Raw genomic sequence first — 18,929 nt, forward strand, 5'->3', positions numbered from 1 at the left:
GCCCTCCTGGATCTCAAAATCCAAATGGATGAGGCTAAGGACAACGGTAAGCTTGCCATGCTCCTGCTGCTAGACCTGTCGGCAGCTTTTGATTTGGTAGACCATCAAATCCTTACTGATCATCTGTCTACAGCCGCTGCCTTCTCCAGCAACACCTCTACCTGGATACAATCTTTCTTGTCCAACCGCACCACCAGGGTCTTTGCACCCTCGGCATCTGTGGATCCCCATCCACTGTGGCGTACCAGAAGGCTTGTGCGTTTCTCCAGCCTTCTAAAACATCTTCACTAACCTCCCCTATGACCGCCTTGACAACCTGGGTGTCACATATACCAATTATGCGGATGACACTCAGGTTCTCATCACCCTCACAGGGAGCTATTAAGTTGATTGTAAAAGAATCAACGAGATCTACCTGGTAATCCAGGCGTGGATGGCAGAACACTGCCTTTGCCTCAACAACGATAAAACTGAGCTTTTGATCGTGGGATCCTAAAACCGCCTGAACAAATGAGATCCCCGTTACACATCCATCAACATCAATGATTACGCAATCAAAGAAGCCAAAGAGATCAAAACTCTGGGAGTCTACCTAGACTCCACACTGTCCCTCAAGAAGCAGGTGAACGCAACTGCGTCCTCTACGGCCTACACTAACAAACGAATTAACGCCTGCAAACAATTCCTCTCGCCCAGTAGCTGCATCACACTAGCAAGGACTCTTGTGTTATCCAAGATCGACTACTGCAACACCCTTTAGTTAGGCACCTCCGCAGGGAACCTCAACAAACTTCAGGTCCTTCAAAATAACACCCTAAGAGCAGCTCTAAGTATACCTAGATCCACACATATTTCCAGCTTCAGACAGAACGTTCACTGGCTTCCAGTTCGGGACAGAATCGCTCTAAGCACGCTGGTCATCACCCACCCCCCCGAAATATCTAGCTTTTAAATTCAACATTCACCAACCCGCCAGACCTACCCAGGCCATTTACTCACACTGCCTAACTGTGCCTAGATTCCAACTGAAAAGAGCTGAGAGAGCAAGCTTCCCAGTGCTAGCTTCCAAACAATGGAATGCCCTCAGCCTCAGGACAGAATCCGCATTCTGGACCTTCAGAGCAAAAGTAAAAAGCTGGCTCTTAGGGAAGCTCCCTACTTGCTCAGTGCTTGACACTGTCAGGGCACCACACCCGATGTAATCACTGCCTTTCATGGCTCCCCTCTTCAACCACAATCTGTAACCACTGGTCACCCTGCACTTATATCTGTTGTTATATTCTTCCTATGTAGATTCACCTTGTAAAAGTATTTTGTAAAATCTCCTGCATTCTTCTGTAACTCTTGTAAAACCACCTGTATTATCTGCAAAGTCATGCTTTTATAAATCTGTAACCTATGTATAAACTTGAAGCGCCCAGTTACCCTAGGGTTTGGGGCGCGGTACAAATAAAGAAACTAAACGAAACCTCTCAACCTTCCTGTAGTACTGACCGTTAGCATGCCCATATGGGGTGGCTCGTTGCATGTTTACGTCAGGGGATGTGTCCAGACAACTAGCATCATGGAGCCCTTGTGCAAGAGCCTGGTGGGCAAAGTAATCATCTCCACTGGCCCCTTTCGACAAGGGCCCAAAGCCAAAAGGTACCTGGTCGGAAATCAAGTGCATAGTGTTGAAGAACATCAATCGAGACTCAGGAACAAAGGAGTGGTCGACCATCTACGTCGATGGCGTCGTCCCCACCTGGCCCAGTGGCGCCTGTGATATCGGGCCCTTCAGCATGATGGCCGACTTCTCGGCAGTTGTGGTCAAGCACGAGGGCTTCGGACCCGAGTTGGCTTCCTTGATGCTGGAATACAACTGGAGCCGTGGGAGTCTGCTGCATCAAGACCAGAGTCGTACCAGCAGTGGCTGTCTTAAACATTTGGAGAAACTGCTCCTTGAAAGCCTCCCACTCAGCCTACGATGCATTCTGAGTCGGGTAGGTCTTACTCCGTTCCTCCGACGAGTGTGAGTCGAGCCTGTGTTGGCGGTGCTGCTTCTATTTGCGGGAAGACGAGGAAACGAATGGCTCAGTGAATGTGACCTTATCTTGACCTTCTTTTGAGTCCTGTCCTCATATTTGGGTGTAGGACCCTCTATTTCTTGCATCGACGACCTGGTGGTCGAATGAGTTAGGGATGTTGATGGGGGTTGTCCGAGTGCTACCTTTGCCCACCGTTCCCTCAACGACTTAGGGTTAATTTTCTGACAAGAGCCACAATCCTCAATGACGTGATCTTTACCCAGACACCACACGCAGATGCCATGCGGTTCGGTGATCGACATCTTGGCACTACATTCCTGACACCGCTTGAACCAGGAGCAGACAAGTCAATGAAAGTGGTTGAAATTGACGATTTCTAGTTGAATTGAAGATTCTCTCACGAGTCATGTTTCGAAATAGCAGCATGCTGAGCATGCAGAAAAAAGGAACAGAAGTACAGGGGCAAAGTGATTTAGTATATATGGCAGCCGACGAGTGGCACGTTCGAGCAAAGAGGGATCTACGGTCAAGTCGATTCATACTCTGCCCACTGTCGAAAACATTTCCGAGCAGCTGACACTGGAATGGATATCTATCTGATGAGGAATATGTGGGCGAATGCAATCCATTGACATTTACCTTTGCCATGATGTATGTTATATATCTATATAAGGGATTTGCAAAGGGAGGCTAGGCCCATATAGTGTTTACATGTCAGATATAGACCAGCCATCAGCCAGTCAGAATCCAGGACTCTGAAATTGACTGCCAGTCATGTTTACAGTTTTGAAGGATTTATTTACAGCATAAAGAATGCCACATCATTCGTAGTTCTTCAAAAAGGCACAATTTACTGTCTGAGCCACTAACATATGCTCTATAATAGAGCCCTTGCTCTTCTACCCGACAAATGATTTGCAAAGGAGCTGGTAAAGAAAATTTGCATTGAACAAGGGTTCATAACAGAACCCACCAGAACAGAGCTTTACTTTCAAACATCAGTAGCTAAAATCCATTAATACACAACTACAAAGGTCCCTATAAATCAGCAATACTTTAAGATAGCTGCTTTGGAGACATAGCAAATAAATACCTGTGTGATGTAGATAATCTTGTGTAACTGGATTAATATCTGTTGGATGGGGTCAATGATCTGACGAACCTTCCTTTGCGACACAGCGATTCCTGCAGATGCTGCCAAATAGAATTTAAAATTCAGAAGGTATAACTACATAGCTTGAATTGTTCATTCTCTGTCTCATGAATTCTGAAAAATATCTTATAGACATCTCTAAGGTTCTCTACTACTTATCCCAACCTCTGGAAAAGTAACACATTAATGGCATTGTAAAAATTAACACAAACAATGAACACATAAGCCTTACTTGTTTGCAAATCCTGAACTAGCAGTAAAGAGGTATATATACTGCCCAACTATTTGCACATATATCTTTTCTCTGAAGTTTGTTTTCAGGCATTCTCCTTTTATCCCTGATCTCAATAACACCCCTCAAACCCAACTACCCTATCAACTACCTGCTCCCCATAGTCTGTCCATTTCTCTGTCTCTTTTTACTACTTCCCAGATAACCCGAAACAGATGCTTGCACATGTATGCTCTGCCCACAATGCACAGGTTAAAGTATGTTGCTAACTTACCAGGCAGATTGTTGGCAGGTCATGCGTTAGAATACACACTTTGAAAGAAAGCCTGTAGGACCTGTGGGTTTGATCCTCCACACCAATGGTCTTGTATTATTAATTTTCATCCAAACATTATTAATTATAATACAATAATTATGTGGGCAAAATAATGAAATGTTCAGAGTAAACACCTTAATTAGCATTATAAGTTAAATGTTGTTAATGAATATAAACACTACACAGTAGATTTAGGGGCAAAGTGTTTGTTTAGCTGCAGCCATAAAATATCACCATCAGCCTGAACTCCTAATTTGATCCTTCTTAACTGACTAATGCTTGTGGGAGAACTGGCAAACTCAGGTACTGTAGTCACACCCCTGTCAAATGTTGAACCCCACTTACAAATGGTCACACCACCATTCTAAATGCAGTGCCCCTAGACGAAAAAAGGCTTTTTACCTTTGAGTGCAACTCTGCCTTTCTGTCCATTATTATTCAAAGTACTGCTTTGTGTAATCTAAATAGATCTTCAGAGAGCCTAAAAATAAAGTTCTTAATGTACAATTCTTGCACTGAAAGTAACAACCTGGTTAGTTGTGACACCAAACAGAGGTGTCCTTTGTTTGGGGTGCAGTTATTCTATTATGGCTCAGGGTGGGGAGATTCTTTGTCATATTGTCCATTTTGTGTACCCCCAGTTTTCATTCAGCACACAACCAATCTATCGGCTCTAATACTGCTGTCAGTGTGCTCAGCATTACAAGACTGATTTTAAGCCCCCACAACTTACAGGAACTATTGAGCACATCTCAAGGCCATCACACATCCATAACATGATTTTGAAAAATACCATCATGACATTGCACTGCTAACTGACAAGATAATTGACTTGTCCAATATGATCCTTTCCATGACCACTTTTGAACTAGACCCATACTCCTAAACATGCATTCCAGCAATCACTTTCACTCAATCCTATGTACGCTTTCCCTTTTGTTGTGACCTATGTATGTCTGGTTTGTTCTCTAAATCTCTCCTACTTTTCCAACTCCTGCTTATCTTTTCCTGATTTCCTTTTCACCCCACAGACCAAAGTCTGGTTACACCCTGGGTGGGGTCACAGTTCGCCCATAGGGACATGGTATTGGCGCTTTAAGACCACTTCAGTGGTGATGCGTGCAGTATAATATAACATAACATCAGCAAGAGTCTTCTGCAAGCCTCGATCTTCCCCTTCACCTTGCACCCACTTCACCTTCCTGGCCAATAGCCCACCCTACACGCCCAGTGCAGGAGTTGCTGAGCATTTACTAGGCTTGTTGTGCCCTGGAATGTGCTGTATACTTCATATTCTCTGCGCACCCGTACAAGAGGGAAGATGCTGATGAGATGTGTCCCCAAACAAAGGCTTTCTTTTTTTTGTGATGAAAATGTAATGATTTTTTGTGATAAAAAATGTTACAAATCAATAATTATTTCACTTTTCTTGACCTTCATTCCCCCACCTTTGGTAGCTACCTTGAAACACTTCTCCCCAGCCTGGGATTGTGAGCCTCTATCTTCACCCATTACCTTTGGTAGTTACCTTTAAACACTTCTCCCCAGCCTGGGATTGGAGTTTTTATCTTCACCCATGGTCTAGCTCCCACTTCCCTGTCCTGGAAACACTTTTACTCCCCCTAACAACATGATCTCAAAGGAGGAAGTTATCACATTTAAAAAAGAAATCTTAAAGGATTGTGATGCCATTTTTAGGGATGGAGCATCCCCTTTGGATTTTAACATTGGACAAAAACGAAAAAAGATTTTGCATTCTTTATAAAATGCCAACAACATTGTAATCAAAAGTGCAGACAAAGGAGGAGGAGTGGTCAGTATGGATAGCAATTTCTACGACAATGAGGCCCATAGAATTCTTTATACACCAGATTCTCATAGGCTCCTCCAATGCGATCCGACTCCGACCATCCAAGCCCGGATGGCAGAAATTACTATGTCAGGTAAAGAGGAAGGGTACCTCACTACAAGGAATCTGAATGTATTAACACCTGTAACACCATGGCACCACTTTTTTACATCCTGCCGAAGGTACATAAAGACCTGGCCAAACCACCGGGCAGACCTATTGTTTCCTTGTGTGGCACAGTCCTTGAACCAGTGGGGAAATTCATTGACTTCTTCCTTAAACCACTGGCATCTGCCACCCCTGCCTTTCTTGCTGTCACCACCGCTTCCCCTTTAAATCTAACCACAATCTCCTGGTCACTCTTGATGTGGAATCTCTATATTCCAATATACCTCAGGGTGAGGCAATATGAGAATGCAAAGATGATTTGAATGAAAGAAAGGAACCTCACCTTGTTACAACTGATTTCATTTTGGAACTCTTAGAAGTAGCTTTAAATAAAAACTTCTTTCGTTTCAAAAGTCAATTTTGTCATCTAAAGAAAAGACACTGTGATGGGAGCCTATTTTGCCCCAACTTGGCCAATTTATATAAGGACAAATTTGAAGAGCTGTCCATTTTGAATCCTAACAATCCTTATTTTGCAGCACTAAGCCATATAAGATATACATAGACAATATTTTGATTGTTTGGGACACGAGAGAGGCTAACATCGAAACTTTCTTTGACTGGATCAACAGTCTCATCCCAACCTCAGATTCACTATGTGTAAAAACAATGAATGCATTCCTTTTCTAGACATTACAATCAAAGTGATAGATTAATGCATCGTGCCTGAAGATCGTCTGTCTGTTCTCCCTTGTCTTCACCCCCTAATTGCACTGGTGAAACTGCAGAATCGCTGTCAGGCCTATTTGCTGTGTCTCAACTTTAAAATGTATTATAGGCACTTACTCTAGGCAAGGGCTCTGAGTGACTGTTTTATCCCCATGTTCCCACCCTCCTTGAGCGCTTTGAAACACTTTCATGTGCATTGGCACTTTATAAATAAACAGTACAATACAATGCAGAGCATTGGGGACTAGTCTCTATAGCAAGCCCACGGATCGATATACCATCTTACATCACCAAAGTTACCATCTGAAGGCCTTAAGGGATAATATACCTTTTGGACAGTTTATCCACGAGAGAAGAAACTGTACCTTAGTGCAGGACTTCATAAAAGAAGCAGATATTGTATTCAATAGTTTCTTGGACAGGGGATATCCCATGCATGCACTTAAAAAATGCAGAAAAAGTGTGAGATTTTTGGTCAGATCTAATCTTTTGGACAAAACTGCCAACAGAAAAGAAACATCTAGGACTGTATCTGTAACCACTTTCAGTCCACAGAGTAATGCCTTGAGAAAATGGATTCTCAAGAATTGGCATAGTCTCCAAATTAACTGTCCAGACTTTGAACCCCCTTATTTGGCTTTAAAAGAGGAAAAAATCTCAGGCAGCATTTAGTGTAGGTGGATAGCTGCCTTCCTAAACATCTGACCAATTTGAGAGCACAAATTGGATTGCCACCTGTCAAGGGGCACTACCCTTGTGGAATTTCTGTACCCTGCAAATTTACATTGAAAACTATGAATTTTAAAGCAAATCACAGAGATTGGCATCTAGACTTTCACAGCACATGTAAGAGCACCAATATGGTGTATGTCATTCTGTGTTCCTGCAACAAAGCATATGTAGGGAAAACAACGAGACAAGTGAAATTGGTCTAATATCAGGACTAAAACTATGGCTGCATCCCTTGTGGAGCATTTTGTGTCGATGGGCCATAGTGACAATGACATCAAATGGTGGATTATCGATAAAATCCAGGGAACGAACACCAGTGAAATTTAATACAAGTTAGCCAGAAAAGAACAGTTGTGGCTGTACAAACTTGACACATTTCACTCTGGATTGAACCCGCAAGAAGAATGGCAGCCTTTGGGCACATAAATTGGCACCATGTGCCAATGCACTTGTGCATTTTGGCTCTGTGTAGCAAAGTTTTTTTCCAGTAGCCCGCCCACTTAGTTAGCCAATTGGTTTCCCTTTGTCTCCTGTCTTAATTCTCTCCTGTGTTTGGCCACTCAGCCACCCTACACCACCGGGGGATGCGTGGCATATATTGGCCTTGATGCCTGACCTTTTCATAATTGGTCCTTCCTTTACCTTGGGTTGGTTCGGGGCTCACAGTTCCAGGTTGGTCTTGTTCTTTGGCATTTGGATTGATGCTGCAGCGGCCCTCACCTTGTGTGGGCAGCCAGCGCAGTGCCCCCTTAGTGTATTGTTTGCGCCCTTGCTGGTGATGGGTTTGCAGAATCTTCCCCCTTTTTTTGCCTCGACTGAGCATCAAGACGCTTTCAGCCTGTCGCCATATCGACGGTCCGGCAGCGTTGACCATGTCTACTGACCACGTGGTTCCCACTTTAACTGGCATGGTGTCCACATTATCACATGACCACAGTAGCTGTCTGTTGACTTCTTTAATCAGAGCACAGCTCGAGTGGGGCACTGAACAACGTCCGACATAGGAGCACCAACACGGTCGTGCATCCCGCTCTTCATTGGCACAAGTTTCTACACCATAAGGCAAGTTGATGAAGGTACGAGTATGTTCCTTCGTGTTTGGTCTCTTTTTTCTAATTCAAGGTGCCCGATGCTTCACAGAATGACATTTTATCATGAAGAATGTTTTACAGAATACTAATTACCCTTTAAGCAAAAGGATTCTCCCTCATGTGTTTGCTTCTTTTATGTTACACAGCCTTTGTGAGCCTGGGTCTATTTTTCCCAGGCGGGACTACTTTTCCCTTGCAACCGGTGAGTAATTACTTGACCTTTTTTAGACATGCAGCTAGGCTCAGTATTGACAATGTGCCAGATCATTAACCCGTGGGGGTACTTTTCTGATCCATCTGTCTACTGGTTGCTGCTGGTGATCAGGCCACGATGCTAACAGTATACCACGCCCACATTGCATCAATGTGAAGTACGTGTGCCCTTTGGGTGAATTGTTATTTATGTTGACAATACAGTTATTTTGCCAGTGATTTCTGATACCATGTCTTTTGAAATTTATTTTAGGAACAGGAATCCAGTCCTGATGAAAAATAGCCCACAATCGGGTGGTAGTTGAAATTAGGAAGAAAAGGAATTTCTACACCTCTTTTCTTAGAGCTCAAGACATTGTTTGATTGAAGACAATCATCATTATTTAGATTGTCTCGCCTAGTAGACTTTAAGTTATCTTGATCTTTTGTTGATTTGCCTTTCTTTCCCAAAATGTCCTCACAATGCTAAATAATGGTTGACAATAATGTTGTATTGCCTTCCTTCATGCTGAATTTATTTAATCAAATAGGATTGTGATTCAATAGGGGCATATTCTCTTGAACCCAACTGAACAGGAGGGAAAGTTATTTTTGTAGTCTTTACCCTGACTTTTTTGCTCCCTGTCCTATACACACTCTTATATTTTCTTGCACATTGCTTTTTTCGATTTCTGTCTGTAGTTTTTGATATATTGGTATATGTATTTCATATGTTTATTAACCTTGTTGTGTCAAAGCCAGCAAGATGCAGCAATATATAAATCATAAAAAATGTTACAAATCAATAATTATTTCACTTTACTTGACCTTCATTCCCCCACTTTGGTAGTTACCTTGAAATACTTCTCCCCAGCCTGGGATTGGAGTTTTTAAGCATGAAGTTGACTGTGAATTATTTGGGTTTACTGTGCCCTGACATGCACTGAATACTCTTAATTTTCTGTGCACTTAGACTGAAGGAAAGCGCTGGTATTTTGCTGCCTCAAAATGAGCCTTCATTTTTATGTTGTGCATCTGTAAGGCCATCCAAGCTATTGATCGTCAACTACTAACTATATATGTAGATTTCAACATCTGGCTTGAGAAAAAAAGACAGTGGTATTACAAAGTCACCTGGAGTGAATCTTGATGCACTACACCTCAAACAGATGGTTGAGGATCCCAAGCATTTACCCGGACACACCCTGGATGGCATTTTCTGTGAAGAAAACAACTACCGTCTGCTCTCCAGTTCACCTCTCATTAGGTGATCACTTAATTATCCCATACACGATATTCAGTGACACCACACCTTGCGGTACCATAAAAAAAAAACATCTACCAGACTGTGGAAGGCAATACACATCAACTACCTAATAGAAAAACTAGAAGCAGCCAAATCTATCATCTGTGCAGCTGGACCATCAACCACACTGGATGCAAAACCACACAAGATTCACAACTTGATTGGACTGTATTGCCTCCAAAGAAACCTTTAAAAAATTCTCAAAAAAAGAAACAATCCGTATGGTCTATTCCTGTGACTAAACAACTTAAAAAAGAAAATCGGATACTGGAGAAAATCTGGAGGAAAATCAATCTACACATTAGCAAATTTATCTATCATCCACTGTGGCACCTTTACAGAGCTGAAGGAGTCAAACACAGAAGGCACACTACTCCAAACACATTGATTTGGTGCATCACAGCAAAAGGGGAATGTATAAGATCGGAGCAATAAAGAACCCAACTGTCCGCAATATAACCCTAACCACTATACAAGAACTCTGTGACCAGATTGCTGCACACTTCAAACAAAAGATCCTCGCCATCAATGAGATTACACCTACACCTCCCATTACCAACACCTCCCATGACCTCCTCTCTAAATCTTTCTGCCTTCTGGCTGCAGGGGACCAACAAACTCCATTTACTCATGCAACCCATCAGGATCTCCTGAGGATCCATATGCCCCGAATCTTTACAAATCCATCACAAAATCTCCAGACTTAACAGCCATATTCCTATTCCTATTCCTCTTCAACCACTTCAGCAGCACCAGAAGAGTCCCAGCTGAGGTGAAATCTGCATACATCAGATCTCTGCTTAAAAAGCCCAGAGCTGACCCATATCACCCAGCCAGCCAGGCCCTATGTCAAACAGCCCTTTCTTCCGGAAACCTCTCAAAAAATGCATATAAGCTCAACTCCAACTGGGATTTTTTTAAACAAAGCACCTCAGGAATGAGGCACAGATGTAGACTTTCTTGGAGTATAGAATTGGCTCTGTGCTCCATTTGGGATACACTTAAAAACAATGTGGATGAAAACTCGGAGGGCACTCATCTTTACTAGACATCTCAGACGCTTTTGAGACCATCAGTCGCAAGATCCTACTAAAAAGCCTGGATGATATTGGTATTAAAGAAGCAGCTTTACACTGGATAACCTCCTTCCTCACTAGTAGAAAATAAACCACTATCTTGGCCCCCTACAAGTACCGGCCTTGCACACTTACCTGCAAAGTACCCCAAGGATCCACACTCTCACCTCTAAGATTCAACATCTATAAGACACCCTTACTAGACATTATCAATAGACATGGTATTTACTGCTACAACTACGCAGATGACACACAAATCTACACATTTCGTAACCACCCGTCACCAAATTCTCCAAACATTAAAAACTGACTTGCGCAAGTGTATAATGGATGACAGTAAATATACTAACTGTCAACCCTAACAAATCAGAACTGATGCTCTGCAATCCTACAAATTATAATTCCACCGAAATCCCTTGGCTTGACGAGATGGGCCCTTGCCTAATCTGGACCACAGTAAGGAATCTTGGAACCACAATGGACAACACCCTCACTCTTGATCCACAGATTAGAGCCATCTTCAGAAACTGTTCCTTCCACTTGAGCAAGCTATGCCACATCTTACCTTACTGAACATCCACCCTCAGGGCCATGGCCATCCTTTCTCTAATACTACCAAAACTAGACTATGCCAACAGCCTCTATCTTTTATTTCCAGATGATCTAATTAGGTAACTTCGAAGAGTTCAAAATGCAGCAGCGAGACTACTATTCAGAATGAAGCGATTTGAACAGTATTACATATTCTCCACTAGCTGACCATCAAAAGAAGGATTCATTTCAAGGCATTGTGGACTGCCCCTTGGTTGATACTATGGAGGGGGCTGTTCTCCTGAAGAATCTTCTTTGTTATATCCGTTAGCCAGATTTTGATACATCATTCCTACCTGTTTTATTTCTAGCCCTGACTGTTTTTGTTGTCTGTGTCACTCTGTCTCCCCTATCTTTGTGTACGCCCTGATGCCTGCAGGCTTTTCAGCACGTAAAACAAAAAAGAAAAAAAAGAAAAGGTACATTTCAACACTACTTACCATCTAGAAGACATAGGTCCAGCAATGCTATACTAGTACTAGTCCCCAACTTCAACAAGAAATAGAAGGAGGATACTCTTTTTCAATTCTGGCCACAAAGCTGTGCAAATCCCTACCCAAACCTCTCCACCTGGAAGTGAACCACCTGACTTGACTTTAGGAAAACAGCTAAATACTTGGCGTCTCAACTAACCACTTTGAAAGAAATTAAAGACAATAGCAACAGACTAAAAACTGTACACCAGAAATGTGATGGAATACTTTAAGGTGATCAATTGAGAAACTCTTCTCACTAACACTTGTGGAAATTCAATTGATTGATGGATGTACTGCTGTGCGACACTGGCCCACACCTGAATCTCTGATAAATCTACAACCAAGAGCCAGGAAGTAACACCCTAAAGCTTCTCCCTCTATCCGCTCTCATCTCAACTCCTCACTAGTAAAGTCTTGCATCCTTCAGATGACCAACTTAAAAGCCTCAGACCCTATCCGTCCTCTATAAACAACAATTCTGTCATTTTTTGTACAATGTGAGAGCTGCCTATAAGGCTAACCTGCCCGTTCTGTACCAACCACTAACAAAGAGGTTCATATCCACACAGGTAACATGTACTTCTGACCTGCATCCACCAACACCACAGGTTTCTGCATCTGCTATCCCACTATATGACTAACACAACCTGCTCTCCTTTCTTACAGAGTCACGTGCAGGAAGGCCAACATTATTGGCAGAAGGGTAATACATAAGACCATTTTATGTTACATTACATACAGGTAAGAGGCAACTAGCCAATCAATAAGCCTCTGATTAGCCAAATAGTAAAGAACTGCCACCAGAAGGTCTGTGTCATAAATCATAGAGAAAATCTTGTACAATATTTAATTTAAGAGGTTTGTTCACCCCGACTTTAATGTCCAATGGATAAAACTTGTCTTTGCCATTGGACTGTGCATCTGAACACTTGCTGATTAAGTAAGGAAGACCTACCAAGGTCAGCATTTTGGGCTTGTAAAAGATGAGAGGTCTCCTCTAGTAGAACATGGCTCCTGGTGAGTCTTTCCAGGGTGGACACAAGCACATAGGATCTTGGCTCGAAGTCTGGAGTGCTCTTGTTTGACCACCTTCCTGCTCTAGTGTCTTGGACAACGGGAAACACTCTTGCTGACCCAGCTTAGCCTGTGTACTCTATCCTCTAGTCAGCTTGCAATGTCTGAAATGTTCTCCCACCTTCTATAGTTTCTTCCCTGGACTCACCTTGTCCACTGCAACCTCCCAGGTTCTCTATTTCCTGGGGGGTAACTACTGTCCTTCCACCTCAGCTATAGTAGTAATATCTCCCTCTCTAGTTCTTTCCTCTATGCCTCCACTAGGTGGTTGGTCCCCTGGTGGTATCTTTCCTCTAACCTTCCCACAACTCTGCCTTGCACTAATAATCTACCTCCTCCAATCCCCAATAACTAAGCTCCTCCTGATAGTAACTTACTTTTTATATAACCTTCTTCCAAGTCTCTCCCTTCATTATATGGTCTGCCTCTCCCCAACAATGCTCGCCCTTCTGATGACATCTCTTTCTTTCTCTCATCTCTTTCAGACTCACTCTCCAGCCTCCATCTCTTACCACTCCATAGCAACCTCCTTCCTCAACTCCTACTCGAAACCCCCACACTGCCAGATTGTTACACTCACCTGGTATCCACGGGAACGCCACCCAGCCCTGGTTGGATGATTTGCACTCTCGAACCCTCTCCCGGTCCCTTGGCAAGGCCTCTGGTTAAAGATGGGTCTTAATATTGTAGAAGGTGGATTCTCTGTTCTGCTCCTCGTGGCAGGGGCGCGTAGATGTGGGGGGCAAGCAGCGACCAAGTTACTTCACTGGTCCAAGCCCCCATGTGGGAATCCAGGCCTGCTGCGACTCCATAGGTTTGCTGCTTTACAGTCTTTATATGCAGTTCTTATGTTCCTCTTAGTTCGAATAATAATGTCTTGCTTCTTTTCTTTTTGGGTATGGAAAGGTATTTTGCTCTTGTCATGCAGTTTGAAGATGAGCATGGGCCGGTAGGTGAAAGCGCGGTGCGCGCGATGCTGTCCGTTGAGTAATGCGCGATGCGCAGCGCTGTTTCGCCTTTTATATTGCTAACCTGTGACTTTTCTCTTCTTGCAGGTTGCGATGTTCCTCGCCGAGCGCCATGATGTTCCAGCAATGATACTGACCAGGAGATAACTACCCAGGTAAGAATTATGTGGCTTTCTTCATTCGGGAGGAAACGTGAGTAAACGCTTACTAATGCTGTCTTTCTTTCTCCTCTTTCCAGGTTATGGTATTCCAGGATGCATGCAGTGCCGGATGATGGAGTTTGTACCTTCAGGTGAGTGGAACTGAAGTCAGCGATGGATTGAAGACAGGATACTGTTCCAGGTAAGTTTCGTAGTGTTCTTTCTCTCTCTGCAGGTCCTTGGTTTCAGGTAAGCTGGCATCAAAGAAAGGGACACGGTGAGCGTTACGCTGCCCACAGCAGAATAACGCAAAGCATGTTCTGCTGGTTTGGGTGTGGTTTAAATAGTCTCAGTTAAAGTAGTCCAGGTAAAATAGTCCCAGGCCTGCCACACCCAAAGTAGTCCAGGTAAAGTAGTCCCAGGCCTGCCACACCCAAAAGACTAGACTGCATAGCTCAGTTCCTTGTAACTGAGCTATGTTTGTGCCTCCATGTCGGCTGAACCCCCCCAAGTTAAATAGTCCCAAGTAAATAGTCCCATTCTAATGTTGGCCTTCATGATGGTTATGAGCCTGGCGCCATAGGCGCCAGACTGACTCCAAGAGAGTCTTGGATGAGATTTTAAGGCCTTTGACCTGGCCCTAACTGGAAGGCTGACTTGCCAGTGAGGGCCAGGGGAAAGGGTCATGACACAGATCGAATTGATTCTCTTTTATAACAGGGGATCCTCCCCCTTTGCGTGGTGTGTATTGCTACTGAGAACACCTGTGATCTGAGGGCTGTACTGTGAGGTCATTGGGACATAATTTGTGGTCCCAACATAAAATGTACTTTACACTTTGATGGCCTAGATTAATAGTTTCATATTATGTTATGTAGGTTAAACTGATTTAAACTGTGCACTGCTACCATTTACAGGGTCTCCAGGCGCTCACATAGTTCTGTAAGAAGGTGGGTTGGGTTGGGTGGGTTGGGTAGGTTAGTGAGGGAAGAGGGATAGGAAAGAGGTTGTACTCTTCTGTTGGTGCTTGCAGAACCAGGAGAAACTGGCGTCTGTGCGAGTCGGCTTTCTGAGTGTGTTTGGATTGTGCGCACTGGAGTTATTCAGTCAGAAGGCGCAAAGTGCAGTGTCTGGGTTGTTTGTTCATGGCAGTTTGTTCTTTTGGCGGATATCTGGATTGTGTGCTTTGTGTGTGGTAGGGTTGGCCCATTAGGTTGTGTGGGTTATGTGTGAGGTTTGCTGAAGAGGAGTGAGTAGCAGGGTTAGTTAATACAATGTAGTTGTTCTATTGTTGGTCTCAGGGTCCGTACGGTACTTTGATTGTCTTGGGTCTGTGGTGATAGTTGTGGGAGGTGCCTGTTTTTATGTTAGTCTCAGTGAGTTGAATAGCCAGGTCTTCAGTCATTTTCTGAAGGTAAGGTATTTTCTACCATTCTTAGTTCCTTCCGGATTGAGTTCCATAGTTTGGCTATCAAACGGGAGAATGCGGTCCTAATTTCCTTTTTTCGTAGAGTTTTGTTTCAATTTGGAGGTTGTTGCTTGATCTTCCTGATTGGTAGCGGTTGATTTTAAATTGGAGTAATTCCACTCCTTGTCCGTGTAGTGCTTTGCGAGGGATGTCTAGGGCATTGAAGTTAATGCGTTGTTTTACTGGGAGCCAGTGTAGGCTTCTCAGGGCGTGTGTGATGTGGTCTCTTCTGTTTAGTCTCAGGAGTATCCTTGCTCAGTATGTTGGATTCATTGGAGTTTTTGTGAGACGCTCTGGCATTTCAAGGTAGAGGTTGCTCGCAAAGTCAAGTTTTGATAATACTAAGGAGATGATTGCAAGGGTCCTGTGTGGGAAGGAGAGATATGGGAGTACCCCTCTAATTAGTTGCAGGAGGTAAAAGCATTTCTTTGCAATTGCATTGACTTGTGGTTTTAGTGAGAGTCTGTTGTCCATGAGTATTTCCAGTTTTTTTTTATCACAGCAGGTGCTTCTGGTTGGGTTCCTTTGCCTGTTGGCCAGTTCAGTTGTGTGTGTCTTATGTTATCCTCTGGGGGGAAGGTCCTCAATTCTGTTTTGGTTGGGTTTAGTTTGAGATTGTTAGTTGTCATCCAGGTGTATATTTCCGTGAGGCATTTGTTGAAGGTGTTGTTTGAGTCTTGGGTTGAGGTTACCTTGAAGATGAGTTGGGTATCACCTGTGTAGTTGTAGGCAGCAAGTCTGTGGGTTCGAATGAGTTTCATTACAGCGGGAATGCAGATCTTGAAGAGGAGTGGAGAGAGACTAGTAACCTTGTGGTATGCCGCAGGAGATGTTTTTGGTGTTTGAAGTAACTGGCAGTAGGTACGTTCATTCAGTTCTGTTATAAGTATCTCGAGTTTAGGGATAGGTTTATCAGTAGCCGGAACGATGATGCTCGGTTCTGTGTTTGATGATTGTTTTGAAGATTCCTGGTGGGCATAGGTCACTTGGGCATCCGGCGAGGTTGGTGTCTTTTATCAGTTTGTTGAAAGCTTCTTCGTTTATGGGTTCGAATCGGTCGAGTGCTGCAGTGGTTGATGATGTGACGGTTTTTGGTGGTTCTGGATTTGTATTTATTGATGCGTGGCTTGCGCCAATGGTCTGTTGAATTTATTTCTATTTTTGTTCTTAGGTGGATAGTGATATTGTCCCATAGGGATTGCAATGGTATGTTTGTTGCATGAAGATGGGTTTTGGATTTCTTCAATATTTTTTGTGGGTTTGTTGCCGATTGCATTCTTGTGGTGAAGTATGCTTTTTTGTTTTAAGAGGTGCTGATTTGCACATTATGAGTTGTGGTTGATATTTATTTTGGTCAGATTGGTGGCAATGGTTTCTCCATAGTATTTCCAGTTTGCGTTTGTTTTTTGGATTTCCTCAGTTCTTCTGTGAACCATCTTGCTGCCTTTTTTTTGAAGTTTTGTAGTGGCTTTGAAGTTTTTGGTGCTAATTAGTCTAGGGCCTCTGTGATTCAGGTGTCAAATTTTTTTTTCACTGAGTCTGGTCTCATTCGGTTTAACGGGGAGATATTTGGTGTGGCTGATTCAATCAGTTCTGTTAGGGATTCTAGATCAAGACAGTTTCTTTTGTTAGGAGCGTGTAGTGTTGCGTTTCCAGGCCATAGGTGGTTTGGGATTTTGATGGTGAATGGGATTAAGTGGTGATGTCTCCATATGATCAGTACCGGTGGGGCGTGGCTGAGAGTCCATCTCTGCAGAAAATTGCATACAATGTGTGTCCAGCAGTGTAGGTGGGTCCGTTCACTATTTGTTTGAACTCAAATGTTTCCAGTAGGGCGCTGAGGGAGTTTGCTGTGGTTTTCTTTTCTCTTTCGGTCCAGATGTTGAAGTCCCCAAGGAAAATTATGTTATCATGATAAGATGAAAGGTTGGCAATGGAGTCAGTGAGCTTTGTAGCAAAATTCGGGTTGTAGGATGGGGGTCTGTAGATCAGGAGGAACGGTAAGTTGGCTTGGTCATTGAGTTTGATGTTGATTAGGAGAGATTTATAGTCTTTTATGTCAGTTCGGGGAGTAGTGTGGCAGGGATGTGGTCTTTGTTCGCCATTGTGATTTTACCTCCTCTTCTCGTTCTCGGTTGGCGTGTATTAGTTTGAAGTTGTCTGGTATGGCTTTGTGGGCAATTGTTTTGTAATTGTGCAATATCCATGTTTCTGTGAAAAAGAGTGTGTCAATGCCGCCCTCGTTTAGGAGGTCGTACATTTATGTTTTGTGTTTGGCTATCTTACGTTGAATAGGCTGTAGTGTAGTGTGTGTGTTTTTCCTTGTTTGTTGGGTTTTCTCTTCCTGAGGTTCTCTCTTGGATGAGGATGTTATTTGCTGATATTGGGGATTGTGGCCTCTGTTTCCTCGTTGAGGAGCTTTATCACAGGCTAATTACCACCGTGCCATTTTTACTAAAATTCTGGACAAAGCAGCCTATCTGCAAGTCCAAGAATTCATCGAGGACAACCAACTCCTCGGTCTGCGGCAATCCGGCTTCCGACCTAGGCACGGCACGGAAGCTGCCCAGCTCGACTTAAAAAATCAAACGGACGATCTCAGAGACGTCGGCAAACCCGCGCTCCTTCTCCTACTGGACCTATCCACTGCTTTCGATCTGGTGGATCACCAGGCCCTTTGTCACCAACTTTCTACCGCAGCCAATTTCTCCCTGAGGGCCTGTACCTGGATAACCTCCTTCCTACAGGACAGAGTCGTGAAGGTTTTCTCTAAATCCTCTTGTGCCAAACCGAGTCTCATCAAATGCGGGGTCTCGCAGGGCTCTTGCATTGCTCCTGCACTATACAACCTTTTTACAAGGCCGCTATTCAAAATCTTGACTCCTTGTGCATCTCACATACCGACTATGTGGATGATACCCAAGTGCTGATCCCCCCTCTCAGGTGATTATTTGGCCGACCTCAACACCCTCAATTCCATCTACTCTACAATCCAATCCTGGATGGCAGAGAACTGGTTATGTCTCAATAGTGAGAAGACCGAACTTCTGATAATTGGATTCTCATGTACCCTGGGTAAACTGGGCAAGAAATACTCCGCCTTTACTGTTGACAACATCCCTATTGCTGTCTCCCAAGTAATCAAGACTCTGGGTGTGTACATCGAACCTGACCTAACCATGAATAGACAGGTTAATGCTGTAGCGTCTGCCTCAGCGTACCATTCCAAACTTCTTAATGCAGCCAGACCCTTCCTCACTCAAGAGAACTGCCTTACCATTGCAAGGGCAATCATTGGCTCTAGGATTGACTACTGCAATGCGCTCTTTGTAAGGACCTCTTGCAAGAACTTGGCCAAACTCCAACTTGCTCAAAATAACGCCCTGAGAGCCGCTACGGGC

The 18,929-nt window shown here is 43.6% G+C and overlaps 1 protein-coding gene across 1 annotated transcript in view; it reads right to left on the bottom strand.

Annotated features, from left to right (window-relative positions):
- Positions 1–18,929, bottom strand: part of NEK10 (NIMA related kinase 10) — a 2,768,076-nt gene that overhangs the window by 527,231 nt on the left and 2,221,916 nt on the right. The window contains exon 33 of the mRNA XM_069648774.1: positions 3,121–3,221. Coding sequence (XP_069504875.1) covers positions 3,121–3,221 — 101 coding nt within the window. The remainder of the gene's footprint in view (positions 1–3,120; positions 3,222–18,929) is intronic.

Source organism: Ambystoma mexicanum, chromosome 2q, assembly GCF_040938575.1.
Source record: "Ambystoma mexicanum isolate Mex_15411 chromosome 2q, UKY_AmexF1_1, whole genome shotgun sequence".
Taxonomy (NCBI): Eukaryota; Metazoa; Chordata; class Amphibia; order Caudata; family Ambystomatidae; genus Ambystoma; species Ambystoma mexicanum.